At 28.7% G+C, this 25,549-nt stretch overlaps 19 protein-coding genes across 19 annotated transcripts, besides 28 other annotated features; 9 read left to right on the forward strand and 10 right to left on the reverse strand.

Annotated features, from left to right (window-relative positions):
• Nucleotides 1–318: 318 nt before the first annotated feature.
• On the forward strand, nucleotides 319–770 carry TA17470 (uncharacterized protein; the record flags this gene model as incomplete). Its single annotated transcript, XM_950424.1, has 4 exons — nucleotides 319–372; nucleotides 500–555; nucleotides 593–633; nucleotides 661–770. The coding sequence occupies 4 exons, from the start codon at nucleotides 319–321 to the stop codon at nucleotides 768–770; spliced, it is 261 nt and encodes an 86-aa protein (XP_955517.1).
• Nucleotides 518–555: a sequence feature (2 probable transmembrane helices predicted for TA17470 by TMHMM2.0 at aa 25-47 and 62-84).
• Nucleotides 593–623: a sequence feature (2 probable transmembrane helices predicted for TA17470 by TMHMM2.0 at aa 25-47 and 62-84).
• Nucleotides 695–763: a sequence feature (2 probable transmembrane helices predicted for TA17470 by TMHMM2.0 at aa 25-47 and 62-84).
• Nucleotides 771–1,082: 312 nt separating the features above from the next.
• Nucleotides 1,083–2,645, forward strand: TA17465 (GPI anchor transamidase, putative; the record flags this gene model as incomplete). The annotated part of the gene is made up of 3 exons (XM_950425.1): nucleotides 1,083–1,428; nucleotides 1,555–1,755; nucleotides 1,975–2,645. The coding sequence occupies 3 exons, from the start codon at nucleotides 1,083–1,085 to the stop codon at nucleotides 2,643–2,645; spliced, it is 1,218 nt and encodes a 405-aa protein (XP_955518.1).
• Nucleotides 2,646–3,021: 376 nt separating this feature from the next.
• TA17460 (uncharacterized protein) lies at nucleotides 3,022–5,007 on the forward strand (the record flags this gene model as incomplete). Its single annotated transcript, XM_950426.1, has 9 exons — nucleotides 3,022–3,218; nucleotides 3,334–3,717; nucleotides 3,748–3,818; nucleotides 3,849–3,907; nucleotides 3,937–4,005; nucleotides 4,035–4,216; nucleotides 4,247–4,331; nucleotides 4,361–4,748; nucleotides 4,787–5,007. The coding sequence occupies 9 exons, from the start codon at nucleotides 3,022–3,024 to the stop codon at nucleotides 5,005–5,007; spliced, it is 1,656 nt and encodes a 551-aa protein (XP_955519.1).
• Nucleotides 5,008–5,113: 106 nt separating this feature from the next.
• TA17455 (uncharacterized protein) lies at nucleotides 5,114–6,107 on the forward strand (the record flags this gene model as incomplete). Its single annotated transcript, XM_950427.1, has 3 exons — nucleotides 5,114–5,470; nucleotides 5,503–5,690; nucleotides 5,723–6,107. 3 exons carry the CDS (start codon nucleotides 5,114–5,116, stop codon nucleotides 6,105–6,107), a joined length of 930 nt encoding a protein of 309 aa, XP_955520.1.
• A 630-nt stretch (nucleotides 6,108–6,737) lies between these two features.
• Nucleotides 6,738–6,806: a sequence feature (Signal peptide predicted for TA17450 by SignalP 2.0 HMM (Signal peptide probability 0.640, signal anchor probability 0.323) with cleavage site probability 0.265 between residues 23 and 24).
• On the forward strand, nucleotides 6,738–8,327 carry TA17450 (uncharacterized protein; the record flags this gene model as incomplete). Its single annotated transcript, XM_950428.1, has 1 exon — nucleotides 6,738–8,327. The coding sequence occupies one exon, from the start codon at nucleotides 6,738–6,740 to the stop codon at nucleotides 8,325–8,327; it is 1,590 nt and encodes a 529-aa protein (XP_955521.1).
• Nucleotides 6,750–6,818: a sequence feature (1 probable transmembrane helix predicted for TA17450 by TMHMM2.0 at aa 5-27).
• A 384-nt stretch (nucleotides 8,328–8,711) lies between the features above and the next one.
• Nucleotides 8,712–10,376, reverse strand: TA17445 (uncharacterized protein; the record flags this gene model as incomplete). Its single annotated transcript, XM_950429.1, has 1 exon — nucleotides 8,712–10,376. The coding sequence occupies one exon, from the start codon at nucleotides 10,374–10,376 to the stop codon at nucleotides 8,712–8,714; it is 1,665 nt and encodes a 554-aa protein (XP_955522.1).
• Nucleotides 10,299–10,358: a sequence feature (1 probable transmembrane helix predicted for TA17445 by TMHMM2.0 at aa 7-26).
• Nucleotides 10,308–10,376: a sequence feature (Signal anchor predicted for TA17445 by SignalP 2.0 HMM (Signal peptide probability 0.238, signal anchor probability 0.762) with cleavage site probability 0.096 between residues 23 and 24).
• A 134-nt stretch (nucleotides 10,377–10,510) lies between these two features.
• TA17440 (uncharacterized protein) lies at nucleotides 10,511–10,878 on the reverse strand (the record flags this gene model as incomplete). Its single annotated transcript, XM_950430.1, has 2 exons — nucleotides 10,511–10,604; nucleotides 10,688–10,878. 2 exons carry the CDS (start codon nucleotides 10,876–10,878, stop codon nucleotides 10,511–10,513), a joined length of 285 nt encoding a protein of 94 aa, XP_955523.1.
• Nucleotides 10,541–10,604: a sequence feature (2 probable transmembrane helices predicted for TA17440 by TMHMM2.0 at aa 20-42 and 63-85).
• Nucleotides 10,688–10,692: a sequence feature (2 probable transmembrane helices predicted for TA17440 by TMHMM2.0 at aa 20-42 and 63-85).
• Nucleotides 10,753–10,821: a sequence feature (2 probable transmembrane helices predicted for TA17440 by TMHMM2.0 at aa 20-42 and 63-85).
• A 172-nt stretch (nucleotides 10,879–11,050) lies between the features above and the next one.
• On the reverse strand, nucleotides 11,051–11,954 carry TA17435 (uncharacterized protein; the record flags this gene model as incomplete). Its single annotated transcript, XM_950431.1, has 5 exons — nucleotides 11,051–11,169; nucleotides 11,202–11,426; nucleotides 11,457–11,603; nucleotides 11,634–11,699; nucleotides 11,732–11,954. The coding sequence occupies 5 exons, from the start codon at nucleotides 11,952–11,954 to the stop codon at nucleotides 11,051–11,053; spliced, it is 780 nt and encodes a 259-aa protein (XP_955524.1).
• Nucleotides 11,955–12,083: 129 nt separating this feature from the next.
• On the forward strand, nucleotides 12,084–12,898 carry TA17430 (uncharacterized protein; the record flags this gene model as incomplete). The annotated part of the gene is made up of 5 exons (XM_950432.1): nucleotides 12,084–12,153; nucleotides 12,198–12,276; nucleotides 12,314–12,466; nucleotides 12,499–12,585; nucleotides 12,616–12,898. 5 exons carry the CDS (start codon nucleotides 12,084–12,086, stop codon nucleotides 12,896–12,898), a joined length of 672 nt encoding a protein of 223 aa, XP_955525.1.
• Nucleotides 12,899–12,946: 48 nt separating this feature from the next.
• TA17425 (pre-protein translocase (SEC61 homologue), putative) lies at nucleotides 12,947–14,713 on the reverse strand (the record flags this gene model as incomplete). The annotated part of the gene is made up of 4 exons (XM_950433.1): nucleotides 12,947–13,127; nucleotides 13,160–14,048; nucleotides 14,193–14,472; nucleotides 14,669–14,713. 4 exons carry the CDS (start codon nucleotides 14,711–14,713, stop codon nucleotides 12,947–12,949), a joined length of 1,395 nt encoding a protein of 464 aa, XP_955526.1.
• Nucleotides 12,989–13,057: a sequence feature (7 probable transmembrane helices predicted for TA17425 by TMHMM2.0 at aa 22-44, 110-129, 134-156, 232-254, 274-296, 402-424 and 429-451).
• Nucleotides 13,070–13,127: a sequence feature (7 probable transmembrane helices predicted for TA17425 by TMHMM2.0 at aa 22-44, 110-129, 134-156, 232-254, 274-296, 402-424 and 429-451).
• Nucleotides 13,160–13,170: a sequence feature (7 probable transmembrane helices predicted for TA17425 by TMHMM2.0 at aa 22-44, 110-129, 134-156, 232-254, 274-296, 402-424 and 429-451).
• Nucleotides 13,486–13,554: a sequence feature (7 probable transmembrane helices predicted for TA17425 by TMHMM2.0 at aa 22-44, 110-129, 134-156, 232-254, 274-296, 402-424 and 429-451).
• Nucleotides 13,612–13,680: a sequence feature (7 probable transmembrane helices predicted for TA17425 by TMHMM2.0 at aa 22-44, 110-129, 134-156, 232-254, 274-296, 402-424 and 429-451).
• Nucleotides 13,906–13,974: a sequence feature (7 probable transmembrane helices predicted for TA17425 by TMHMM2.0 at aa 22-44, 110-129, 134-156, 232-254, 274-296, 402-424 and 429-451).
• Nucleotides 13,987–14,046: a sequence feature (7 probable transmembrane helices predicted for TA17425 by TMHMM2.0 at aa 22-44, 110-129, 134-156, 232-254, 274-296, 402-424 and 429-451).
• Nucleotides 14,386–14,454: a sequence feature (7 probable transmembrane helices predicted for TA17425 by TMHMM2.0 at aa 22-44, 110-129, 134-156, 232-254, 274-296, 402-424 and 429-451).
• Nucleotides 14,588–14,713: a sequence feature (Signal anchor predicted for TA17425 by SignalP 2.0 HMM (Signal peptide probability 0.251, signal anchor probability 0.664) with cleavage site probability 0.120 between residues 42 and 43).
• A 79-nt stretch (nucleotides 14,714–14,792) lies between these two features.
• On the forward strand, nucleotides 14,793–15,620 carry TA17420 (vacuolar ATP synthase (E subunit), putative; the record flags this gene model as incomplete). The annotated part of the gene is made up of 2 exons (XM_950434.1): nucleotides 14,793–14,819; nucleotides 14,946–15,620. The coding sequence occupies 2 exons, from the start codon at nucleotides 14,793–14,795 to the stop codon at nucleotides 15,618–15,620; spliced, it is 702 nt and encodes a 233-aa protein (XP_955527.1).
• A 26-nt stretch (nucleotides 15,621–15,646) lies between these two features.
• TA17415 (uncharacterized protein) lies at nucleotides 15,647–16,355 on the reverse strand (the record flags this gene model as incomplete). Its single annotated transcript, XM_950435.1, has 4 exons — nucleotides 15,647–15,890; nucleotides 15,920–16,077; nucleotides 16,120–16,211; nucleotides 16,268–16,355. The coding sequence occupies 4 exons, from the start codon at nucleotides 16,353–16,355 to the stop codon at nucleotides 15,647–15,649; spliced, it is 582 nt and encodes a 193-aa protein (XP_955528.1).
• A 199-nt stretch (nucleotides 16,356–16,554) lies between these two features.
• Nucleotides 16,555–17,115, reverse strand: TA17410 (uncharacterized protein; the record flags this gene model as incomplete). Its single annotated transcript, XM_950436.1, has 1 exon — nucleotides 16,555–17,115. The coding sequence occupies one exon, from the start codon at nucleotides 17,113–17,115 to the stop codon at nucleotides 16,555–16,557; it is 561 nt and encodes a 186-aa protein (XP_955529.1).
• Nucleotides 16,618–16,686: a sequence feature (4 probable transmembrane helices predicted for TA17410 by TMHMM2.0 at aa 28-50, 60-78, 95-117 and 144-166).
• Nucleotides 16,765–16,833: a sequence feature (4 probable transmembrane helices predicted for TA17410 by TMHMM2.0 at aa 28-50, 60-78, 95-117 and 144-166).
• Nucleotides 16,882–16,938: a sequence feature (4 probable transmembrane helices predicted for TA17410 by TMHMM2.0 at aa 28-50, 60-78, 95-117 and 144-166).
• Nucleotides 16,966–17,034: a sequence feature (4 probable transmembrane helices predicted for TA17410 by TMHMM2.0 at aa 28-50, 60-78, 95-117 and 144-166).
• Nucleotides 16,996–17,115: a sequence feature (Signal anchor predicted for TA17410 by SignalP 2.0 HMM (Signal peptide probability 0.001, signal anchor probability 0.994) with cleavage site probability 0.000 between residues 40 and 41).
• A 250-nt stretch (nucleotides 17,116–17,365) lies between these two features.
• On the reverse strand, nucleotides 17,366–18,946 carry TA17405 (uncharacterized protein; the record flags this gene model as incomplete). Its single annotated transcript, XM_950437.1, has 1 exon — nucleotides 17,366–18,946. One exon carries the CDS (start codon nucleotides 18,944–18,946, stop codon nucleotides 17,366–17,368), a length of 1,581 nt encoding a protein of 526 aa, XP_955530.1.
• Nucleotides 18,860–18,946: a sequence feature (Signal peptide predicted for TA17405 by SignalP 2.0 HMM (Signal peptide probability 0.855, signal anchor probability 0.122) with cleavage site probability 0.567 between residues 29 and 30).
• A 629-nt stretch (nucleotides 18,947–19,575) lies between these two features.
• Nucleotides 19,576–19,649, forward strand: a tRNA.
• A 133-nt stretch (nucleotides 19,650–19,782) lies between these two features.
• Nucleotides 19,783–21,248, forward strand: TA17400 (farnesyl pyrophosphate synthetase, putative; the record flags this gene model as incomplete). The annotated part of the gene is given in 8 exon segments (XM_950438.1): nucleotides 19,783–19,951; nucleotides 19,981–20,206; nucleotides 20,335–20,406; nucleotides 20,456–20,673; nucleotides 20,703–20,788; nucleotides 20,818–20,916; nucleotides 20,948–21,171; nucleotides 21,188–21,248. The coding sequence occupies 8 exon segments, from the start codon at nucleotides 19,783–19,785 to the stop codon at nucleotides 21,246–21,248; spliced, it is 1,155 nt and encodes a 384-aa protein (XP_955531.1).
• Nucleotides 20,205–20,206: a sequence feature (1 probable transmembrane helix predicted for TA17400 by TMHMM2.0 at aa 132-154).
• Nucleotides 20,335–20,401: a sequence feature (1 probable transmembrane helix predicted for TA17400 by TMHMM2.0 at aa 132-154).
• An 18-nt stretch (nucleotides 21,249–21,266) lies between the features above and the next one.
• TA17395 (multiprotein bridging factor (type 1), putative) lies at nucleotides 21,267–21,848 on the reverse strand (the record flags this gene model as incomplete). The annotated part of the gene is made up of 4 exons (XM_950439.1): nucleotides 21,267–21,365; nucleotides 21,400–21,568; nucleotides 21,647–21,692; nucleotides 21,725–21,848. 4 exons carry the CDS (start codon nucleotides 21,846–21,848, stop codon nucleotides 21,267–21,269), a joined length of 438 nt encoding a protein of 145 aa, XP_955532.1.
• Nucleotides 21,849–22,110: 262 nt separating this feature from the next.
• On the reverse strand, nucleotides 22,111–23,063 carry TA17390 (uncharacterized protein; the record flags this gene model as incomplete). The annotated part of the gene is made up of 7 exons (XM_950440.1): nucleotides 22,111–22,325; nucleotides 22,385–22,490; nucleotides 22,525–22,580; nucleotides 22,609–22,648; nucleotides 22,697–22,879; nucleotides 22,913–22,990; nucleotides 23,028–23,063. The coding sequence occupies 7 exons, from the start codon at nucleotides 23,061–23,063 to the stop codon at nucleotides 22,111–22,113; spliced, it is 714 nt and encodes a 237-aa protein (XP_955533.1).
• A 190-nt stretch (nucleotides 23,064–23,253) lies between these two features.
• Nucleotides 23,254–23,963, reverse strand: TA17385 (adp-ribosylation factor (ARF homologue), putative; the record flags this gene model as incomplete). Its single annotated transcript, XM_950441.1, has 3 exons — nucleotides 23,254–23,631; nucleotides 23,725–23,834; nucleotides 23,876–23,963. The coding sequence occupies 3 exons, from the start codon at nucleotides 23,961–23,963 to the stop codon at nucleotides 23,254–23,256; spliced, it is 576 nt and encodes a 191-aa protein (XP_955534.1).
• Nucleotides 23,964–24,604: 641 nt separating this feature from the next.
• TA17380 (40S ribosomal protein S5, putative) lies at nucleotides 24,605–25,415 on the forward strand (the record flags this gene model as incomplete). The annotated part of the gene is made up of 4 exons (XM_950442.1): nucleotides 24,605–24,676; nucleotides 24,761–24,897; nucleotides 25,010–25,243; nucleotides 25,277–25,415. The coding sequence occupies 4 exons, from the start codon at nucleotides 24,605–24,607 to the stop codon at nucleotides 25,413–25,415; spliced, it is 582 nt and encodes a 193-aa protein (XP_955535.1).
• Nucleotides 25,416–25,549: the final 134 nt, after the last annotated feature.

Consider the following 25,549-nt stretch of genomic DNA (forward strand, 5'->3'; position numbering starts at 1 on the left):
TATTTATTAAAAAATTTCATTTATATATTTACAAAATGTTATAAAGATAATATTAATAATTTTATTAAATGTTTGTAATATTTAATATATTCTAATTAAATATTCTTAATATATAATTATTCTAATAAATTTAATTATTCTATTCTATTCATATTTGTTAATGAATTTTTTTAGGTGATTTTATAGGTCCTTTTATTATTTCTATATTATTTTCATTGTATGTTAATAGAATTAATTATTATTTAATAGGACATTATATAATCCTTGGAAATATGAAAATAATTCAATTATTTCTTTTATATTATTTTTTTTAATATTATGGATTGGTCCAATTATATGTTCATTAAATATTTCATTCATAGGATGTCATATGTAATTCACCAATATACACATTTATTTAATTTATATTATTCTATTTAATTTATAAAATATATTTAATTATTTAATTATAAAATTTGATTATTTGATTATAAAATTTGATTAATAATTTTTTTTATAGGAATTATTTAAATGTTGTATCAATAATTATGTATTTATTATTTCCAATATGTTTAAGTACATTAATAAGTATTTGGTTTCCCTTTGTTTATAGAATAATAATTATATTACCATCATTTGTTTATTCTAATTTAAGTAAGTTATTATATTAATAATTTTTAGTATTATATCGATTTTTAAAGACTCAAACTACACAACAAAAACATTTTCTATTATTTCAACCAATTTTATTATTTTATACCATTTATACCATTTTAGCAATATTAAATTAATATATTTTAATACTATATTTTTTATTATATTATAGTGTTATATATTTTTATATAATATTTTCATGTGTAATATAGTGTTATAGAATATATATATATTATGAAAATTTTTAAATTATAATTATTTTAAATTATAATTATTTTAAAATAATGTAAATTTAAATTATTGTAAATTATTGTAAATTATATTAGAAAAATTATATTATGAAAATTATATTATGAAAATTTTGGAATATGAAATTTTGTAAAATTATAATATTATATATAATATTAAGAATTAATAAATTAAATGGTAATTTTATACCAGATAATTTTATGGGCTTATCAACAATAATAGGTCCAGATACATATGGAATAATGAATCAATATAAAAATCTCTATAGTGAAGGATTAATTAAATTTATATCAAATAAAGTGAATCTTAGTAAATATAATGATTTTTGTATTGAATTTGAATCAATTAAATCAAAGATTTTTCATAAATATATGCAAGTTATTGGTATATTTATGAGTACATCAAGATTCTATTATAATTATCGACATTCAGGAAATGTATTTGCTGTTTTATCAAAATATATCAAATTTGGACAACTCTCTAATAAATATTTATCAACCATATTACCAGAAACTTGTGCTTGTCATCCAATAAATACTGCAACAGGTAATTTATATATAAATATTATATATAAATTTGTATATAATATATAAATTTATATATAAATATTATATATAAATTTGTATATAATATATGAATTTATATGTGAATTTGTGTGTGAATAATTTTTAGGTAGAATATATATAGATTCGAATGTAAATCTTAATTATTATGAGGGAGAAATAAATAAAGATGAATCGAATATATATTATGAAGATGTAATTATTAAATATAATGGACATGGTCTTGTTAAAAATCACTTTAGATATATAATGACTAGTAGATATCCTAAACAATTTCCTAACAGTTTAAAATTATATACACAATTTCCAAGTAATTCTTCATATACTTCACTAATATTTAGTACTAATTAGGTATACAAGGGATATATTAGGTAATTAAGGGTTATTTAAGGGTTATTTAAGGGTTATTTGAGGGTATTAGCTAGTTAGGTATATAAGTAGTAGGTACATTAGGTATATAAGTAGTACAGTAGCTTCTTAGGTATATAACGAGTATATATTATATAGTCACCGTAACGTATTATTATAGTGGGTGATGAAATAGGATATAATAAATTTGTATATATGACAGGACATGGAGGTGATTCATATTTACAATTTCAAGCTAAAGATTTTATATCATCAGTTGAAATGGGTATAAATTTTAAGGAAATGTATTTGAAGGAACCAAGGATGAAGATTCTTACATTATTAGATACTTGTCAAGCATCTACAATGTATAGTTATATAGATAAGGAGATACCTTTGGTATGGATCGCATCTAGTGTTCGAGGAGAAAGTAGTTATAGTCATAACCCAAACCCTTATATATCAATTTCTACATGTGATAAGTTCACATTTGTACTGAGTAATTTTTTGAACAATGTTCTCTCGGGGATTGTTGATGGAACTAATAAAGCATCAGTCTCAAGGCTGTCACTCAGACAACTTTTAAGAAATTATGAACGAAATACTGAAAAGGAAAGAATTGAATATGGAGTTAGTGAAAATATTGTTGGAGAATCGGGGAAAAAGTTGGATAAAGTATATTTAGGTCAATTTATTTTCAATTATCGTAAATTGTATTCAAACTCTTTAAAGTTTAAAATTAAGAAAAATAAAAATTTAAATTCTAAACGTTTTAAAAATTTTAAAGTTGAAAATGTTAAATTCCAAGGATACCAAAATACTTCATTAATAGATAAAATTCTACAATTATAAAACAAATTAAATTACTAAAAATCAAACTACCAGAATTCAAATTACTAGAAATTAAATTACTAGGCTAAATTATAAGAAATGATTTGAAAAAAATTTTTAAGAATAAATATATTAATGACTTTATAAGAAATATTTAATTTATTATTATATATATTGGAATTATATATATATATATTGGATTTTTTTATAAATTAATAGAATTTTTATAGATTCTATATATAAATCTTTTTAAGATAATTATATATGGAATGTGTGAGGTTGTCTGAATCAAACAAGTAAGTGCACATTAATATTTGGAACCAAAATAACAGTTTTTTCTACAAAATATAATGTAGAATATTTGTTTCATTTATATGTGCTAAAAAATTGCATATAAATGGAGCATGAAGAAAATTGTCCATGGCTCACAAGTGAACAGAACAATTCCTTGATACATACATTGCCTAAAAACTGCCAAAATAGAAAATGTTCAGTTTGGAAAGATTTAAAAGAATGGTTTGGATATTTAGGAAATAGTCTCTCACTTTTAGCCTTTCAAGAAATTTATAGAGATGTAGCACATGATGGATCAGGGTATTTCATAGAATTTACTAATTTATTTAATTATTATAAATGATATAAGTAAATTAAATAAATTTCCTATATTTTAATTAAAATGTGTGAATACTATTGGTAATTTTATGTTTAGAGTATATGAAAGAATGGCAATTGAAGGTGGAAATATCCTAAGAAAAGTTGTGGAATTACAATCTATGGCCGGTACTAAAGAAGATTTATACCTTAAAGGAGTCTCGAAACTTGTGTTTGGAATAACCTCTGGATCCTATGTCAACTTTATAAAACAGCTCCAACTACAAAAAATGTCTGACCTAGTGAATGACACGATGGCATTGTGTAATTTCGGAAGATTATATCTAGCAGGTGCTCAAACATTAACTACTCCAAGATCAGTGTCAAATTATGTGAGAGTTTGTGTGGCATTTTCAGTAAATGAAATTGCTGGTCCATCACATCACTCACCAATACCTGAATGGATTGTACCTCTAATTCAACATATTTATCACACTAACAAGTAAGATATATTTTATGAATTAATCTATAGGTTAAGACACCTCCAATACACCTGTGATAACCTGCTCCTCACAAATTTGCACAGATACATGGGCTATAGATGTAAGTTTCCCTCAGCATAATATTGCTTAGATAATGAACTTTTACCTAGAATTAAAGAATGTTTTGATAACTTACAAAATACACCACAGGTATGAAATTAACTGTAAAATATAATTAGGGAACTGAAACACATGGATTCGTACTTTTAAACGCATTTGCTCAGGACTATTTCTTGAAATTACACAAGGTGAGACATTATTGAAATAAATAACTTAGATGAACTATGGTGACAATTCTAAAGCAGAAGAGTTTGCAAAAACTGAAGCGAACAATTTTCTTAACAGTAAGGCAATTGAGCTTTTTTCCTGTGTACACATGAAACTTCACTTGACGTATTTGAATGAGGACCTAAAGGTCATGATTCAAAGATCACTAAGAGATACAAGAACAATATTCATGTAATTTTAATCTTTGTAAATTTATGTTAGAAATCTTCTTGGCGCTTGCTGGTCCATATCGCAAAAGGATTCCAGGAAACTGTGGCTTTCTAATCTTTTTCAAACTTTAAGACAAGTATATATAAAGTTTTAAGCTTAATTTAGATACAACTGAGTACAATGGCATATTTTTCCACTAGAACACTGACAGCAGCTGATTTGGAGTTGATTGAGTTCACAGGATCAGATTTAGCCAGAGATAAGTTCGAGCTCTTATTAAACCCCAAGAATATGAAGCCTAAAGATTCTAGAGGAGAAATGTCCCAAGATTTGGAAGTAGAAAAATCTCAATTGGAACTACATAATTCTCCATATAAACCATTTTCATCACAAGTTAAGGATGAGAGTCTTGGTAAAGAGGCACTTGTTAAGTTAGGAGGTAGTTTACTTGAGGCATACGGTTATGTTCAAGAATTCGTAGTAGACAACGCGTATAAATTGATTCAAAATAGCTGTTTTACACCCTCAAATTCCAATACTCAACAACAAAAAGGTATTAACTCACACACCGGAGGTTAACTAATTTTATAGAATCTTTGAGGACAGAAAATGTTCTACCGCTAAATGTAAGATATGAAGAGGCATCTGATATGGCCCATATCAAAATTCCACTAGGAAAAATTGCATCAGCTAATAAATTAGAATATCGTACCTTGTTGAAAAATAAGGATAAAAGGTTGATGGAATTATCAATAAACAACTTTGACAGAGAATTTCCCTCATTTTGTGTAAAGGTTCCAACCAAAAAATGATATATTTAATTTTTTTTCTACACCATACATCATAACCAGTCTAAATAATATTTCACATAAACTAATAAATTAATATATTATATGTAATAATAAATTGTGTAAATAAATGTATTTTAACGTTAAAAATGTAATTGCAATCCACAGTTGCAAGGGAGGTGTAGGGAAATCTACAGTCTCTGTATCTTTGGCATTATCATTCGCTTCAAAAGGAATCTCTGTAGGAATTTGTGATTTAGATATTTGTGGACCAAGTTTAGCACAATTATTTTCTCTTGATAGAGGTTCCGTCAAGTGGAATCATACGAAATCAAATGGATACAATTCTGATATAAAACCAGTTAATTTAACATATTCTGATACTTCTGATTTAAGTCAAAATAAAAATTTCATGTTATTAGAACCCAAAGAGGTACAAGGAATTAAAATAATGTCATCAGAATTTCTACTTCCTTTAAATTACAGCGTAACTATTTAAATTTCTTATAAATTTTTTAGGGATATTCTGCATATAGAGGACCAATTGTTGACCAAATTTGCTATGAAATGGTATATAAAACCAATTGGGAAGGGATAGAATATCTAATACTTGACCTTCCTCCAGGAACAAGTGATGTTATAATCTCTCTAGTGGAAAATATACATATATCAGGCTCGATTCTTATTACAACTCCAAATGTATTAAGGTATTTAATATTTTAATTTTTATCATTTATAGTACCAACGACTTAATAAAGGGGATTAAATTATTCAGGGATATGGAGATACCAATTCTCTCAATAGTAGAAAATATGTCATATTTCATCTGCGAATGTTCAAGCAAAAGGAATATATTTGGTAATTCAAAAGTCGAGTCTATTTGCAAAGAATTCAAAATCGAACACTTTATTAAATTGCCATTAATGAGCTGGGATCAGGATGAAACAATGTACAAAATAACTTCCGATCCTGTGCCATCATTGTTAAATTTGGCACTTATTTCTAATTACCATAATTCCAAAATCGTTGAAGAATCATTTTACAAACTTGTAGATTATTTGATTCTAAAGTGTAGATATGAACATGTAAATAGGTTTGTCATTTTTAAATCAATTACTTTTTAGAATTGATGTTAATTGTTGCTATTCTCATAATTCCATGTCAAAAAATATTGATTGGTAATTGATATACAGTTTTTTATAAATCTATAAAATCAGAAAAATATCAACTAAATCTAATATTTTATAAATCTTCATTTATGGAACTATATGGAATGTTTAAATCACTAATGTGTAGAGAATTTAGTGTAAAATCTCAACCTCTCTGAAATTTAAAACATAAATAAACAATATTCTATACAAAATTAAATCAATAGATATCTAATATATAATGCACATATATATTGTGAGAAATAAAAATGATGAATAATTATGAAGTGCAATATGAATATATAGCCTAAAATTTAATAAATAAGATCCTAATATTTATATCAGATGAATTATATATATAAAGAGAGAATATATAGGTAAATCATGTCGTTTTAATTATTTGATACCCCATACATAGAAGATCATAAAGTATCAGGTTATTATTTGAATGATCTTTTTATTCTTGAATAATTTGTAAAATTATATGTGTTTAAATTAAAATTTTTTATACTCTTTATCCAAATATATATCTGTGTATAATTATAATGATTTAGAATCTAGTAAAATAATCGTTTTAATCGTAATATTTAAAGTTTTGTAAAATATATGAAGGTTAATAGAGTTTTATTATATACACTTCCTGTAATCGGTATTTTGTTGGCTGGATCTTTCCTTATATATAATTTTACGAGGAAAAGACCAGAAAAGGTGGATCTAGTCTCAGATCTTTCTAAATTAAAAGATGAACTAAAAAAGACCGAAGATGAATGGGCACGTGGAGTTGAAGAAATGCAAAAGGATCTTGCAGATAAAGCAAGAGAAGAACATAAAAAAACAATGGATGAACTAGATAAACAACAAAAGGAACAGATACAATCATTTGAAAAACATTTTAAAGCTAGGTATACTGAAATTCCTAGTGTAGACTTTATTTTGGATGTTAGTCTTCCAGTAACTACTCCTACTAAGTATCAATCAGGATCTCATATTGTGTCACTTAGTAAAACTACATTTACAAGAGATCCTGAACTTGTAGATTACACCCATACACTTGAAGGTCAAAATTTTGAAGTTGGTAGCTTACAATTTTGTGGGAAAAAGTACAAAGTTCCTAAAATCAAAACTAATATGATCACTTCAATTGCATTTAAAAATGATCCTGGGTTCTGTTATTTTTTGTTGGTGCCAGGACCAGCCTCTTCTCCAACATTTTTCAAAAACAACGGAACTGATTTTGAAATTTGCTATAAATATCCCAATATTAAACAAGAAATGTTAGAACTTGGAGTAAAATTCGGTAGAATAACTCAACCAACTCCAACTCCAGAGACCACTCCAGTCACTAAACCTGCTTTTGAACCAATAACTCCAGCTGTTGCACCAGAACCTTCGAAAACTGTACCTCCTACATCAGCTTTTGTTTTTAACTTGACAATTAATAATAGTTTTACGATAGGAACGGAACAAGTTAAGTTAACTATAAGTTCCGAATTTGGAAATAAATACAAAGCTTACAAATATTTCGTTACGGATGGGAAAATTAACCCTACCATGTTCACAATCGGTAATAATACACAATCAGGTCTCCCAGTAAATGAAGGATTCGATTCAATTACTGTGTATTTTCATAATGAACCACTTGCTACTAATGATATACCTCTTTTGGTTTCATTCAATCAAGGATCTAAAAATTTTTTAAATTCAGGAGATAATAATTGGCACGAGTCTGAAACATCATTTTTTGAGGAAGAACTTGATTACGTCAATTCTAAACTCAACAATATTGTATCTTTAAACCTTTCTAGACGCTCCGACTATTATCGTAATGGATCTGGTTCATCAAATGTAGAAAAATCAAAAGATATGAATGTATATGTAGAGACCGACAAACCGGTATTATCATGGTCGACATATACCCACAAACTAGAAGATGGTGGTCAGGGAGGACCTGTAAGAGGTTTTTATATAGGAAAATTGTTATTTGGTGATCGCGAATTTAGAATAAAACCACAAGGACAAATTGAATCTGTTGATGTTTATGGAAAAAATTTTGAACCATTCGCCAATGCTCCAACCGTATTCAGTGTAAATTATACTAATGGTGACCAAGAATATTATGTATTTACCTACTCGGAGTACTTGGTTGATAAAAATATTAATTCGTCAAATCTAGAACAAAAACTACAATCGATTTAGATTTCCAATTCTGTAATATATTTTCAATCATTTACATGTGTAATTATATATAGTGTCTCGAGAATATACATTTGAATAAATCTCAGTTAAAACTAGAGAATATTTAGAAAATCAAAAATTGTATAATCAAATTTGAAAATAGCATAAAGATGTAATTAACTAATGGGGAATGTTAGAAAATATATTGAAAATGATTTTAATATTAATTTTACAAATTAATAAGTTTGTCTTTTAGTGACAATGAATAATCTAAAATGCCTAATTCATCATGATTATAATCAAATAAATCAACTATTAAAATACAATGGGCTTAAAATCCTCTTTAAAATGTAACGCTCCTTATTTTTAGCCCAATTTTATAGTAAATTTCACTAAAATTTAGTTTTAAATTTCATAGTGCTGGCGAACAATTTTGGATGCTTTTTCACCAAATTTAGGATCTGTTATTTCAATTTCAGATAAGGAATCATTTTTAAACCAATGGTCACTGGGATCTCTAAGATAACATTCATATGTCATATTATCAATTGAAGTAATAGGACAAACTATAAATGGCAGTTGATCCAAATTAGATTCCTTGAAGAATATCAAAAATGCATCAAACTGTTGATCAGTTGGTAAACCTTGCTGTTCAAGATCTTGGAACAAATATTTTGAAACCTTTGATTTATTCTTTAAAACATGAGTGAAACCTTTAAATCCAGGTACCTGAATGTATGTACCTTCTATAATTCTAGTGGACCCATCATTTCCATCGGTTTTAGAAATGTCAAATTCAAAATTTTCAGAAGTGTCAGAATCTTCAGGAACTGAACTAATGGATAAAGTGTCTTCTATGTCAATTAAATCTTCCTCATCCTCATTGGTGGGCTCCATATCAGAATTAGAAGAGCCATCTAGCCCATAATGATTATAAACAATTTTGGATGCTTTTTCACCAAATTTAGGATCTGTTATTTCAATTTCAGATAAGGAATCATTTTTAAACCAATGGTCACTGGGATCTCTAAGATAACATTCATATGTCATATTATCAATTGAAGTAATAGGACAAACTATAAATGGCAGTTGATCCAAATTAGATTCCTTGAAGAATATCAAAAATGCATCAAACTGTTGATCAGTTGGTAAACCTTGCTGTTCAAGATCTTGGAACAAATATTTTGAAACCTTTGATTTATTCTTTAAAACATGAGTGAAACCTTTAAATCCAGGTACCTGAATGTATGTACCTTCTATAATTCTAGTGGACCCATCATTTCCATCGGTTTTAGAAATGTCAAATTCAAAATTTTCAGAAGTGTCAGAATCTTCAGGAACTGAACTAATGGATAAAGTGTCTTCTATGTCAATTAAATCTTCCTCATCCTCATTGGTGGGCTCCATATCAGAATTAGAAGAGCCATCTAGCCCATAATGATTATAAACAATTTTGGATGCTTTTTCACCAAATTTAGGATCGGTTATTTCAATTTCAGATAAGGAATCATTTTTAAACCAATGGTCACTGGGATCTCTAAGATAACATTCATATGTCATATTATCAATTGAAGTAATAGGACAAACTATAAATGGCAGTTGATCCAAATTAGATTCCTTGAAGAATATCAAAAATGCATCAAACTGTTGATCAGTTGGTAAACCTTGCTGTTCAAGATCTTGGAACAAATATTTTGAAACCTTTGATTTATTCTTTAAAACATGAGTGAAACCTTTAAATCCAGGTACCTGAATGTATGTATCACTGATAATCTTTATATATCCATTGTTTCCATAATCTCTAGTCTTAGAAATGTCAAATTCAAGATCTTTTGGAACCTTGCCCTTCAGATGAATTTTAGAATTCTTTGATACAGAAGTAAGTAGCTTTCTTTTAATATTCGACATTTCATTGCCATCGAGATTCTTGTTTTTGCCTTTTGCAAACGACAAATAGATTTTTGACCTATCCCCTGTGCTTTTTATTAGTTTTCCATAAAACCATAGAATATAAGCAAGAAGAACTAGTCCTGTTAAAGATAATAATACTATCCATCTTCTTCCCAACATCTCTTCAAAAAATTTATAATAATCTTTATTAATGGTGATAAATGTTTTTAAATCCCTTAAATAAACCTTAAATGTATAGAATTGTAAGTATTTATTAAAAATCCCGAGTCAAATGATAATTAGAATTTAATAGGTTAATTTAGCAAATTCTGATCGTAAGACTTTATAAAACCAATGTGCAAAGTATAAATCAAATATGATTCCAAATGTATGAAAAGTTCTGGATTCCTAAGTACCTATGTTACACATCTGCTAGAACAAATTTTAGATAAATAAATCTACATAGTATGATTTAAATACTTGTATTATACCAAATTATTTTGAGGTTTTCCCGCTCATAAACATGCATTTCGATTCCTATTGATATGGGGAAATGAATAGTAAAATTGAAAACAAAACAGTTGAAAATAAAAACAATCGTTAAAAATATAAAAAACATATCGACAAATTCTTTTTCATGGTAAATTCCACTAAAATCGTTGATTATAACCAAGATGAACATATATGTGAATAATACCGTTAATGGTTCATTTCCTAAATTTATTTGAATTAAAGCATTTTATAATCTATTATTTAAGTATTAACTAAATCTATAGATAATTTAACTAATTTTATACTATTATATCCTTATAACCTTATCAGAATACTCTTGAAATTGATTAAATTCAAGTTATTCATAAAACCATTTTGAATGATTTCCTAACTAGGCATAGAAATGAACCAAAGTCAAGACCATTGTTAAGTTCACTGACTAGTTTACTGAAATCCTTAATTGGTGGGTCGGACGAGATTCCTATTCGTGATAAAATATTAAATTATTAATACCAATGAATCTCTCATCCTCTAGTTTGAGAATTATCATACAAATTGTATATGGATTCGAACCTATAAGTCTGGAAAAGGAAATCTTCATTGAACCATCTAAAATTAATAAAAAAGTCAATGTGTAACTTAAGCTTGAAATTTTTATCCCCAACAGGAGCTCCAAATAAGTGACCTTAGATGACCAAATATCCTTTAAATTTGTATTCTTGAAGTATGATTCATATTCTGAATGTTGTTGATGAAATTAAAAAGAACCTTCAGTTTTAGATGATAATAATGATTTTAGTTGTGACTTTTCAGTTCTCAAGTCGTTCAAAAGGTTTTTGGAATCCTCAATTTGCTTATAAACATTTGACACATCATCACTAATTGAGTTAAAGGAAATGTCATTTATTTGAATTTCTAAAATTATTGTGAAAATTATCTAAATACCCCTCAATATTGTCGATGTTGACTGCGATAGTTCGTCAATATTTGACTTTAATGAACGGTTAATTTCTGTAACGTAAAATAAAATTACATAAAATTACTTGAAACGGAAGATAATTTGTTTAAAAAATCATTTTTTTGCTTTTGAACAGTTTCTTTAATCTTGTTTTGGTCGATTTGATTTAAATATAAATGATCAAACTTAAACTTAGAGTCAGAAGGAAATAATGAGATCATACCATCGCTCTTCAATGAGTTGGAGCCAAATATATCGGAAATGACATAATTGTTGTCATTATCAACTGGAGAATTATGAATTGCCATGAATAATTATTGTTCAAAAGTTGAAAATTAAAATGTGTAAGATATGGTACAAAAATAAAAAATAAAAACAGGCAGAAGAAGAATCATATAAAATGAAAAACAAATAAAATATATTATATAAATAAATAAATGATCACAAATAAAATCTTGTATAATAAAAAAATTAATGTAAAAGTCACTACACCCGATGTCGCAGGAAGTAAAATAAAATCATTCCTTTAGTAACTTTATGATGATTTGTAGCTTTGATGGGATCAAAAGAAGTGAAACTTTACGGAGGAGCTATAACATGCCAAATTCCTTCATTATTTGAAGATTTATGGTAGTGTTTAATAGTTGTTAAATAATGACAATTTTAGTGGATTTCTTCCCGTTCCTGATAATCAAGAAGTCTTTGTATATCATTTTAATGTAAATAATAACTCTTCTTCAAGTTCACTGACCTATGATTTCGTTTTATCCTTCGAGATTCTGGAATATTTGCAAGACCATGACGAGTTAGCTGCTGGAAGGTTTTGTATTCTACCATAATTTCTAATTTTAGGAAACTTTTTGAGGACCTCGCCTCGACTAACGAGTCTAGGAATTCGGAAATAGAAAATATTTACGTGGGTCAGTGTGTAAACTTAGGGTTAGCTCTTGTAATATAATGTAATTTCAGACTCCCCGAGATGTTTCCTTGTGTTTCTCTTTCAGGGACAATGGAAGTGACACGCTCAAGAAACAGAACTGAGGATTTCCATAAGGTAATTGTTCTTTTGTACGACGTTAGAATGCCAAGTATGTTCCCCTTAGTATACCAGAGATTAGGATATAAATGCGAATTCATGGTCACATATACTTACCCGGTTGACTCCGGAGTGGGAATTTCTGAAAACAAAAAGATTTTTGAAGACATTGTAAAAACCATTAGAGTCCTAAACACAAATCTATTCCCAGCTTAGAATCTTTAATATAGCTCAAATATTTAATATATATGTTAGAAAAGTATATTATCCGTATAGTAGTGATCCTGAGCGCTCCTGTTCCTTGACTAGTATTTCGTAGTATTGGTAGATGATGGTGACGGCAAGCAGAATACCAGTACCGCTACCAAGAGCTCCGAGGAAGTCGGCGAGGATAGTCAGAGCACCAATGCACATTCCACCGAAAGCAGCGGCTGTCGGGACATATCTAAAGATGGAAATAAAATGATGAACAATTACCTGCTAAAAACTTTCGTGAGAGAAGGTGGAGAGTCTCTGTGGCCAACCATTCCAATTCTTTGATCTCTCAGCTGTTTGGCAACATCTCTGGCAGAACTTCCTGAAATTTCTATCCACGTCTTTGAGAACACTGCACAAGAAACTAAGACGAAGGTTATGTACAAAAGGGTATGCAGAGGGTCATTTATAATGTCCTTGAATGTGGAAGGAGGAGATAAATAGTAGGCCAAACCACCTATTGGTACGGACGTACCATGATCAGTCTCCTGCCACTGACCTAGAAGATTAGCAAACAAATTATTCTTGAACTTTCTGTAAACTAGCTGAGAAAAGAAGTAGAGATTAGAAACCAAAGCTGTCTGCAAAATGATTGGTATGTTGGAGGTGTAGAAAAGCTTGATTGGGTATGTCCCCCTCTGTCCTCTCATACTCTGGTACTTTACCGATAAGTCCACTCTGAAGCCTTGTAAATATATTACGATCACAAATATCAGCGCGGTCGCCAACAAATTTGTTACATTGGGTGCGTGGTTTCTGTAAAAGGCTTCTTTGAAAGCGGACAACTTATTCTTTTTGGTAAAGAAACAGTAAAAAAGAGATATAAGTGCACCTTCAAACTCAGTACCCTTATCTGTGCTTATTGTGGTAGGGCTAAATGCTTTCCAAAGTATAGTTTCGCATATATTTGTTGCTATAAAGAGTGAGATACCAGATCCTAGGCCGTAGCCCTTCTGGAGCATCTCGTCGAACAGGATAACAACGACGCCGGCGAAAAATAATTGTAGAATTATCAAAACCGACTTAAATAGCCCAATATCTTTGACATCACCGTACATACCACTTACTACGTAAGCTACTGCCTCACCCAAAGTAACCAAGAGTCCCAAAACTGAAAAAGGTGTAACATTATGGATTTCAGTGGTTGTGGATACATCGATATAAAGATTTATATAATAATCAAATATGTTAAAATAAATTTGAGTGAAATAACGTTTAAATAAAATAGTTATTTAATTGTGTAGAGCAAACATACGTTTTTCAGCTGCCTGGTATAAATCACGGTCTTCCTTCAATGATTGATCAACATCTATAATTTTAGACCCTGCCAGAAGTTGCATAACCATAGAAGAAGTAACAATTGGCGAGATGCCAAGCTCCATCAACGTCCCACGATTGGAAGCCAAAATAACCCTCATCCAATAAAAAGGATCAGATGATTTATTGGTTATGGCCCCGTAAATTGGTATCTGACAGCATACTAAAAATATAAATAAAGACATCCCAGTCCACATTAACATCTCCTTAAATAGGACCTAATAAATTAGTTAATGTAACAGATTAATATTCCTTACCTTCCTGGTCGGAGTTTTGACCTCCGGAAGTATGGGCATAATAGGCTTAATTAAGTTCAAAACCCGGACTGAAAAATAACGTTAGTTTGAATAATTTTGTGGAAAAAATATTTAGAAGATGATTATATGCAGTATTACTAAAATAACTAAGATAAACTAATTTAGTAAATAATTGATTGAAAAACATACATCCTTTACCCATTGTTATTAAAGATGATTAAAATTTTAAAAAATGATCATTGAATCCATTGTTTAAGAATCATAATACACATCAGCTCCCCATGATAAAATTCGTAAAAATAATTAAAGTATTTCACCACTAATTAGTATTTTAAATTTAAATATATATTTCTAATATTTTATAAACCATGGTTAGTTGATATTTCATTCTATATATTAGCTTTAGTTATATATTCATATGTTAATATTTATAGGACGCTATTGAAGCCCAAAATCAAATAAAACAAATGATTAATTTCATTTTAAACGAAGCTAAAGATAAAGCAGAAGAAATAGAGTCCGGAGCAATTGAGGAATTTAATATAGAAAAAATGAACCTATTTGAACAAAAAAAAGATGAAGTTAGGTCAAAGATATTAAAGAATATAAATGATCTCCGCCTCAAGAAAATGAGACAAAGAAATGTCGAGCTTAAGAAAATGAGTAATAATATTTTGATGTACCAGTGTGAAGTGGTTGACGAACTAAAGAGGCTGGCATTGGATAAACTTTATGACCTATCACAAAATCGCGATGAATATAAAAAAATTTTAAAAATGTTAATACTGTCAGGATGTCTGTCACTTGATTCTGATATTGTTTATGTAAGATATAGACCCTCCGACTCAAAAGTCGTCGAATCTACCCTCGGGGATGTCAAAAGTGAATATGAAAGGCTTACAGAGCTGAAATATGAAATCGCTAAAACAATCACGTTAGAACTGGATAGGGATAATCATTTATCGGAAGACGTTTTAGGAGTTGTTCTAACCAATGAAGATGGAACAATAGAGTGTAACTCCACCCTAAATAATAGGCTGGAAATGTGTTGCCGAGAGATGATACCACAAATCAAATTAGAACTCTTTTCTTCTGTTGGCAGTAAATAATCTCTTGTATTTAAATATTCATAATATTACAGCTTTCTTTTTACAACAAATTCAAACCTTTTGCTCCTTAAATGTCGAAGTGATTTAAGTCTCTCAGATTCTAGGCGTTTTTGACTCTCAGTTTTCATATCGTAAACCCGACCTGCCATTATCAATGTTTTCCTAAACTCTTCAGCAGCCTTTTTAGCTCTATTGAACCCGTAAGCACATCTGAACCATCTCATTCTCCGGATTCCGTTTTCAAACCAATGTGCAGACCATACTTGGAGCCTACAAATAGAATCAGGTTAAAAGATTACCTCTTGTAATAATCAACACATTTTATTCTAGAAACATCAATAGGGACTGGATTCACCTTTACATTATATTTACGATTTCGCCAGACTCGAGTTTTACCCAGAAAATTGTAAGGGAAATCCTCTCCCAAATACTCGCCGCTTCTGGTCGACTCCAACCTCTGGAATTAAATTAACAAAAAATAAATATTATAAGTACAAACCAAATGTCGGTAGTAATCTTTGGGTATAAATTCTTGCAAGCCAGTAATCTTCGCAGTTTTATAGGTCGGATGAAGTGATAAATGTTCAGGCTCTGTAATAGTCATGTGGAACGAGATTAAGACAATAAAATATGATTTAAAAACAAACCATTGACGTAGGGATGTAAAATCTCCTTAGTTGGTGGCTTATAACTACGTGTTGAAAAACACCTTCTGAGAATCCTGTGTATGGGCATTTAACATCAAAAACTAGTGTCAAATTTCCATTTATAAGAATTTTAAAATATATTAAATTTTTAAAAAATAATAATTAATAATAACAATTATATAAAAATAATATAAAAATAAATAAAATGTAAAATAGTGAAGGAAATTAAGAAACTGAAAAGGTGAAGGAATTATTTACAATTGAAAAATATGATACAGAATGATAATCTAAGGTTCTTGTTGTGGTAGACTAATAGGTTCCAAAAAGGAGCTAATAATATCTTTATGTCGAAAAGAAACAAGAGTCCCAATAAAACCAAGTAATGAGAAAAGAATTGAGCCAAGCTGGTATTGAAAGCTGTCAGAATTTCCTACGCCTGGTATTCCAATTAAAAAATAAAGGGTATGCTTCACAATGTCTTCCTCTAAAAGAAGGTTAAAGGGAATTATTAAAATAACTATAATTAACATGTATAAATAAAAATTAGCTGGAATTAGTAATATAAAAGTACCTAGCTTTGGAAAGAACAAGAGAACTTTATCCTTTACAGGTTTAAAGGGAATGTTGTACAAGAATGTTAAAATTCCAAAAACAAATGCATACAAACCAATCATGTGATTGTGAAATGAGTTTAAGGAGAAAAGAACCCCTAAAGAAAAAAATATATAACAAACTGAAGCTTGAAATACAACCGAAAAATATAAAAACCGAACTAGAAATCTAAAACCAGAAAAAGGTAAGGAAGAATCTCGATCAAGTTGGTGACCCCTTCCAGTAAACTGACTCATCTTGAAATTACTATAAGAAATGTAATATAAAATTATTAATACAATAAAAGTATAATTAAAAGATAAAATAAACAATAAGAATATTTCAACTTGAATTAATAGAATTGGAATTTAGGTGGTGGAATATTCGAAAAATAAATTTCCATTTTCTTATTCATTATAAAATTAACTTTAAAAAGATATTAATTAATAAATATATTAAATTTTATTAAATTATATTTATTTACATATCTAATTATACTCATTATCCTTAGTTTACAATATAATTAATAAACTCCTTCACTTTTGAATCTATTTTGTTTGATAAATACATTGCTCTATTCCTAATTGAATCTATAATTATGAATTCGTCAGCTTTGAAAAGATCTATACCACATTTAACCCACATTAATATCCTTGGTTCTTCATTTTCTCCCATTTTTACTACAAATTCTAACTCGGATGCTTTATACAAGTGAACATAAACAAGCGATTTGTCACCTCTAGTCAATCTTAGATAATTGTCTTTACCCATTAGTTCTTTATTTAGTGAAAAAAATATTCCCTTTGATGATGGTAACATATCTATTGCAAAGTGATCTGAGGAAGGATTCATTACATCGACAACTATATCATTAGTAGACGATTTAAGTTTATCGAAAGAAACTATACCCTTTAAGTATTTCTCAGAGTTTATATTAGAAAGTTTGTCATCTGAGGAGAACATGTTTCCCATTGAGGCACTTTCTTTCAAATCATCCATATCTAATTTGCAAGTAGATTCTTTGTATGTATTGTTTTCCAATACATATTTACACTTTTTGCAATCGCCCCTTTTATGGCAGGTTTTCACCTCTACAAATTCAAAATTTATATCATCTACGTGTGTATAAACACTTCTAAGTCTAACACTCTCGTCGTCATCAACTATTAATAAGGATTTGTTAGTTACTTTTCCGATCTTCCACCAGTTTTTAAACCTATCAGAAATGATGTGCTGATAATTATCTGATTCCGTTCTTGTTTTTTTAATGTACTTATTATTTTTCAATGATAAATCTAAACTAGCAGAACTTCTAACAAGCTCAGTGTATACTTTAATTCCATTTCTACTTGTTTGCACAAACTCATCAAAAGACCTCTCACCTTCATGGTAATAAGTAAAAACCCTAACAATTTTGGGATATGAGACTCTAAGAAATGGCAAACAAAGATGCATCATATTCGAGTAACTATGATCCTTTGTTACATGTAGATATCTTAATCTAATATTACTATTTGTGGAATCAGAAATTATCACTGTAGATCCTTCAAATATACTTCCCATTCTATACTGAGATGTAATTTCATTCCTTATAGAATATTCAGTCCATCCTTCTATGGAATTATTTACATTAAGTATAGTTTTGTCAATTCTTCTAATGTTTATATCTATTGGTTCCCTCTGTATTTTTATACATTTTTTGTCAAATTCTGTGTCTATTATTATAAACTCATCAGTATAAGGAACATCTTTTATTATTGACACTATTTTTACAATGTATTTTTCTAATAAACGTCTTAAAACTTTGAAGTAAACAATCCTCTCTGATATATCATCTGTAGTGTCCTTCATAATAATTATTGCTCCATATTTCACCTCCCCAATTCTCTTGTTAACTGGATCTGTGACCTTGAATGTTGTCCATTTTCTAAACTTGGATATCTTTTTTATATCATCGTTCAGAGAATATGACTTAATATCTAAGTTAACAGGTTCTTTGAGTGAATAGGAGGGAGGAAATACTACACCTTGAAGTAAAATTAATATTAAAAGATTATAAAGGTCAAATTTTAACAAGAAGAGTGACATTAGAAATAACCAAAAAAATGTGTAAATATTTTAAGAATATTGAATCATAGAAAATTTTAAACATATAATATAAAAATAATGATTAGATAATATATATGTCAATAAATACCAATATTATGCTTAATTTAATAAATAGTTGTATGATTTACTGAGATAATGAATAGATAAATATTTAAAAAACAGCTAGCTGTAAATCTGTAATATGGAATTTGTATTATTTTGATTATATAAATCATAAAATATGTTTATAAATTTTAAAATAAAAGTATATATTATTCAATTGATTATTTAAATTTTTAAAAAATGTTAAATGACAATATAAATATATAAGATTAAAATTATATCCAAGCTTATTGGGGATTAAAAGGTAATATAATAATTATAATTAAATTAAAATTTTAAATTATTGAAAATATATTAAATGAAATGGAAGAATAGTATTGTTTGTTAATCCAACAATAGTTAACATAATTATAAAGTAAATCAACACAATAATCTGGATTCCATAAAACTTACCAAAATAACACTAGTATTTAACTATTATGATATTGAAAATATATTTAGATATGTTCAAAGTGATTGTATTTTAGGATTATTTGACTTGAATCCATAAATCAGATGTTTATCGAGGTCCTATAGCTCAGTTGGTTAGAGCGTACGGCTAATAACCGTAAGGTCGGCGGTTCGAGACCGCCTGGGACCATGCTATTATTATTTTATTTTAATAATTATTTTTTAGTAAATAAATGGATTGTTTGATTATAACAAATTTAAAAAGTAAAAAGTTCCTATTAAATGGAATTGTTTAATTAATGTAGTGTTATTCATAAATAATTATGGATTCTTCTTATAATCTCACGAAGGATGATATTCATAAGTGTAATGGCTTGTTAAAGGATTTCTTTCCCAAGTTCTTGGAACTTGCAATCAATGAATTGAAAACCTATGGACTATCTCAGAACGTTCTTCTGTATTATTCATATGCAGTTCAATACAACCTACAAGGTGTGACTTCATACTTGAAAATACTTTAGGAGGGAAGATGTTGAGAGGAACAATGGTATTGTCGACAGTCAAATCACTTTGCGGAACCAACATTCCAGAGAATCTTATGACTCAAACACTAATAGTCGGTATGTATAATAGTAATCATCTCAAACAATTCATTGTAGCCTGGTGTGTTGAGTTGTTGCAAACGTCCTTTCTTGTTGCAGATGATATAATTGACAAAAGTACCAAAAGACGCTCTAATACATGCTGGTATTTACAATAAATATTAAAAACATAATCAAAGAACTTTATCCATATTATTATTACTTATATATATTATTAGTAATTATATATTATGTGATGGGATTTTATAATATATATGATTTATTTTATACTAGGTATCTAGTTCCAACAATAGGAGTTTCGAACGCCATAAACGATGTAATGTTCCTTTATACCTTAATCTACAGGTAATTTTGTATTTTTAGTTAGTCAAATTGCACTCTTAATCTCAATTAGAATACTATTTAACACAATGAAGGATAGTAAAAAGTTTCTGGAAATAATCGAAACATTCAATAGAGTTTCAATGACCACAATACTGGGCCAACACCTCGATATCTACGAGTCAAACAGTGATGTATTATTTCATGATTCTAAAGAAGCAACGAAGTTATTTGCTGAGATTTGTAAAAATAAAACGTCCTATTATTCATTCTTTCTGCCACTTAAATTAGGTAATTTCAGAGATTATGACATCCCATAGGCATGATGTTAAGCGGTGTAGAACTGTCGAACCTATTTTATTCTAAAGTTGAGTCGATATCAATTCTTATAGGGACACTATTTCAAGTAATATTTCAATATTTTAAAACACATAGGCGCAAGACGATTATCTAGATTGTTATGGAGATCCAGATAATTTTGGTAAAAACGGAACCGACATTCAGACGAGAAAATGTTCTTGGCTCCTTTCACAAGTATTAAATGTCTAAGAATAAATTTTATTAGGCACTAACTATAGCTTCAGAGGAACAAAAGAACCTAATAAAGGAAAATATAGGTCATGATGACAATTCAAAGGTGGATGTGGTCAAGAGTATTTATAGAGAGTTGGAGATGGATAAACACTTTTTAAATTATACGTTATACGCTGAAAATAAGATTAACAGGTATTTTCTAGTGAATAAATTACAATTTAGTGAAATTGATAAGGTAGAGAACCAAGGTAAGGTGTAATAAAATTAATAGAGTAGGAATAAAAACGGTTTTAAAGTGGTGTCTGGAACTTATTACAAATAGGTCAAAGTGATACAAATACATTTTGGGATCATAATTCAAGAGATTTCGATTTGGATTCTCTTGAAGGGGGTAATTTTACACCTAGAACTCGGTTCAACTTTTGGATTACTTGACCATTTGGTATTCCCTATAATTATAATTTATAAAATATATAAACGTACACTTCCATTTTCGTATTCCTTTATCAAAGTTTCATTTTCATTTATTGCTCGAGCTAGCTGAATTTGAGTCATATTTTTGGCCATTCTGGCCTTTTGTAAAGCGGTACGAAAGGCAAATGAAACCCGCTCGATGTGAAATGATTCATTTTCATTCTCAATCTTTGCAGCACTATAAGATTAATAAAATAAATATTTAGAATAAAAACTAAATTAAAATCAGAATTATTCTGAGCAACAAATAACATACTTAGGGGGTAAAAATGATTTAGTTGTCTTGTTTTGACCTCCAAGAACTAAAATAATTTATTTGGAATTCAAAAATTACATTTCTTTTGAGTATCAAGCTCTACTCCAGCACGTCTGGCCTTGTTAAGTGCGGATTCTTTGTTAGGACCCTTGAAATTCTCATGTTTAGTCCAAACTACAGGCTTCCAATCTTGGTATGACATTATTAATGTTGAAATATACAAACGATAAAAAAGCAAAAATAAAACTACAGTAGAAAGCTGAATAACACCATAAATTATCACAAGAATTGTAGTGGATCATATATTCAAATAAAATAAATTAAAATTATTTAATATCATTTGCCTGGATCTAAAAGGAAGATAACTTATATAAAGTGATTTTAAAACCTGAGGTGTATAGATCCTTCAGACGATAGACCAATTTATAATCAGTGGGTCGCCTTGAAATTTTATAAAAACCAAATTAATTAAAATGTTTAAGAATATATAGATATTTGTTTCTTAAATACCTCTTTTGAATAGCTATTTCCTCGACAGCTGATTTGACATTTTGTAAAGGTTGGCCAGTGAGTTGAACGACCCTCTTCAATTGAATTCCATCTTTTGCTTCTTCCGACTCAAATATTTTGAAAATTTTCAGTTTTAACTCATCAGGATCCATTGTGGGTAATTTTTTGCCTAAATTATTTTATTTACGTTTTTATTAAGTTGGTTTTAACAGATTTTATATAACTTACTTTTTGCCCTAGCACGACTGTAAGGAGTATCCTCAAGAGGACGTGAACCATCATCTGACATCAATCCAGCAACTGTCGTTGTTTTCGGATTATAATATTTGAAAATCTAAAGTTTAAATGGGTAAATTTTGGGGTTTTACTGTTTCAGAAGAATCAAAAGATGGATCCTCCCTAGTTTCATCAGTTGTGCTCCTAGCTATGATAATATAATCGTTCATAAATACTTTTTTTGACGTTTGCAGAAATGTGTCTTTCCTTAAGTTTCTGAGAAAACGTTAATAGTCAATAATTATATAAGTGTAGAGTAAATACCCTTTTATAAGCCTGATCCAGAGAAGGAAATATGGTCAAACATTCTGAGAGTTTGCCGATAAATCGCAAACTTGACGCTTTTGGATCTATTTGTACAGCAACAGGATTTGATAATGTAGTTTTTCTACAATTAAAGAACCGAAATTCACCTTCACAGTTTACTCTAAGCTCTTCTAATTCTCCCTAAGTATTTACATGTTAGCTAAATATGTGTACTGATTCACTCCTTCTACAATTGCCAATAATGGAGTGATTTTCACTATTTCGCCATTGATGTGCCAAAAATTTAGGAACCTAATAATAGAAAAATAAAAATTGGTAAAAAAAATACTTTAAGCAAAGTTATGTCCGGAATTTTAGTTTCCATGACAAGATACCAAAATCAGTTTAATTTAACATATATTTACTCAGTTAAACATGTATCAATTAATGATCAAATTAACAAAATAAATGAAATAATGATCAATAACATTATATGGTAGTAATAATAATATGTGGGAATAATTCATTAAAATATAAAATGTTTACTATAATTTTATTACAAAATCTTAAAAATATCATTCTCTAGATTTATTCGATTTTTTATTTGAATTAGAAGGTTGTGAAATTATGAAATCTAGAACTATTGGCCAACCGGGATCATCTAACCCTTTAATCGTGTTGACATTTTTACACATTATTCTTGATCCTAATCTTGACTTTATAGGCTCCAATTTTTGCATAAAATTTTCATAGTTTTCTCCTCTGAATAAATCATTTGTACCATTGAACAAAACAACAAATCGTGAATAAGATAATGAACTCTCAGATTCCAAAGAACATAACCAATTTATGACTTCTGTATTCTTAGTTTCATTCATGTCCAAGATATTGACAACGAAAACTACACCTCTGACTTCCACCTGCCTGCTCACATAATTTGAAATATTCCTCACCTAAAATTAATAATTAATCCAAATAACATGATTTATGGGTATGAATGTTATATTAATAGTTTCTAAATAAATAAATTTTATAAATGTGTATACAACAGGGTCTCCACTAAAATCCCATAATCCAAGAGTTTTCCCGTTGTGCTTAAACTCTTCATAATGATATAAAGGTGTAGGTAATATTTCAGAATTGGTACTTTCCCATTCTAAAAGTTTTTATTTAAAACAAATGTGTAAATTGACAAACTTGGAATGAGAGTTTTATATAGCAATAAAGTCTTGCCTGAGCCCCTTAATCCACATAATAGTATGTGTATAGTTGAAGATTTTTTCATATTACATATCAATAAAATAATAGAATAAATTAATGAATTAAAATAAATATATAAAATGTGATAACGAATGAATTATGTATATGGTATATGGGTGAATAAAAGCTGATAAAAATAAGGAAAATAATAATATAAATTAAGGGAAAGTAAATTTCGTAAAATTAAAAGTTAAAATGTAACTAAATTATTAAAATAAAAACGAATATAAAATAAAAGTAATTTAGGAGTAAATATAAGTGTGAAATGAATAGATATAAAAGTTATGGAATTTTTTAGATGTAATTTAAAGATTTGTTGGAGTGAAAATAATTGAATATTAAATCAAAGATTTATGTGTTATATTGTTGTAGGGCTCAAAATCGGGTGAAAAGATAATCAATCTTCTACTGCTTTTCATAATTGTATTCTTCTTATTTGTCATTTTTTGAAGTTTTATAGAATATTTATAAGGAAATTTTCTATCTGGATTTTTTTCTCCTTCATTAAGGCTTAAATCATAATATTGGGATTTTCTTAAGAATTCATAATTAATCGAACTTTTAATTGTGAGTATTTATGAAATTTTTTGAATATTAGCTCCTAATATCATTAATATTTTGGTTATAATATCATAATTGAAGATTCGCCCATTACTTTGATAAAATATGACAAACACAGAAGTCGCCCTGTTTCGCAAATGGTCATACGATGACGTCAGCCTTACAGATTTGTCATTGGTAAGTTGAATATATAAATAAATATTTTTGATTTTTTATTGTCTATGGGACAATTTTGGATATATTTTTATAATTGATCTTTAGGTCGATTGCATTGCAATACAAGGTAAAGCTAGAGTTTTTACCCCGCATACCGCTGGAAGATACCAAAAGAAAAGGTTCAGGAAAACACAGTGCCCAATAGTCGAACGTTTAGTCAACTCAATGATGATGCACGGAAGGTATGTTTAACAACTGATTATGATGATTGAACTTTTATAAGCCATATGGCGATGAAAACAAACTTTCGCCCCTATCTGATTAAATAATAACTATAATTATAATTTCTCTCAGGAATAACGGAAAAAAACTCAAGGCAATAAGGATAGTAAACCACGCATTCGAAATCATACATGTCATGACAGATAAAAACCCAGTGCAAGTCTTCGTAGACGCAGTTAAAAACGGAGGACCACGTGAAGATTCCACCAGAATAGGATCAGCAGGTGTAGTCAGACGTCAAGCAGTTGACGTCTCACCACTTAGACGAGTAAATCAAGCAATCTATCTCATTTGCACTGGAGCAAGGTAATAAGCCCCCAATAAATCAACCATCTTTAGGAACGCAGCCTTCAGAAATATCAAAACTATCGCCGAGTGCCTAGCAGACGAGATTATTAACTGTGCCAAGGAATCACCCTCCTCATACGCAATCAAAAAGAAGGATGAAATCGAACGTGTAGCCAAAGCCAACAGATGATTTAATTTAATTTATATCAATAAATATTACGTGTCTAGTATAATATAGTTATACCGGGTATAGCTAGTTCAAATAACTGAAAAGTAAAGGATGTATGGATAATATTAAAGTTTAATGGGAAAATCATGGATTAG

The sequence above is a fragment of the Theileria annulata genome, chromosome 3, assembly GCF_000003225.4.
Source record: "Theileria annulata chromosome 3, complete sequence, *** SEQUENCING IN PROGRESS ***".
NCBI lineage: Eukaryota > Apicomplexa > Aconoidasida > Piroplasmida > Theileriidae > Theileria > Theileria annulata.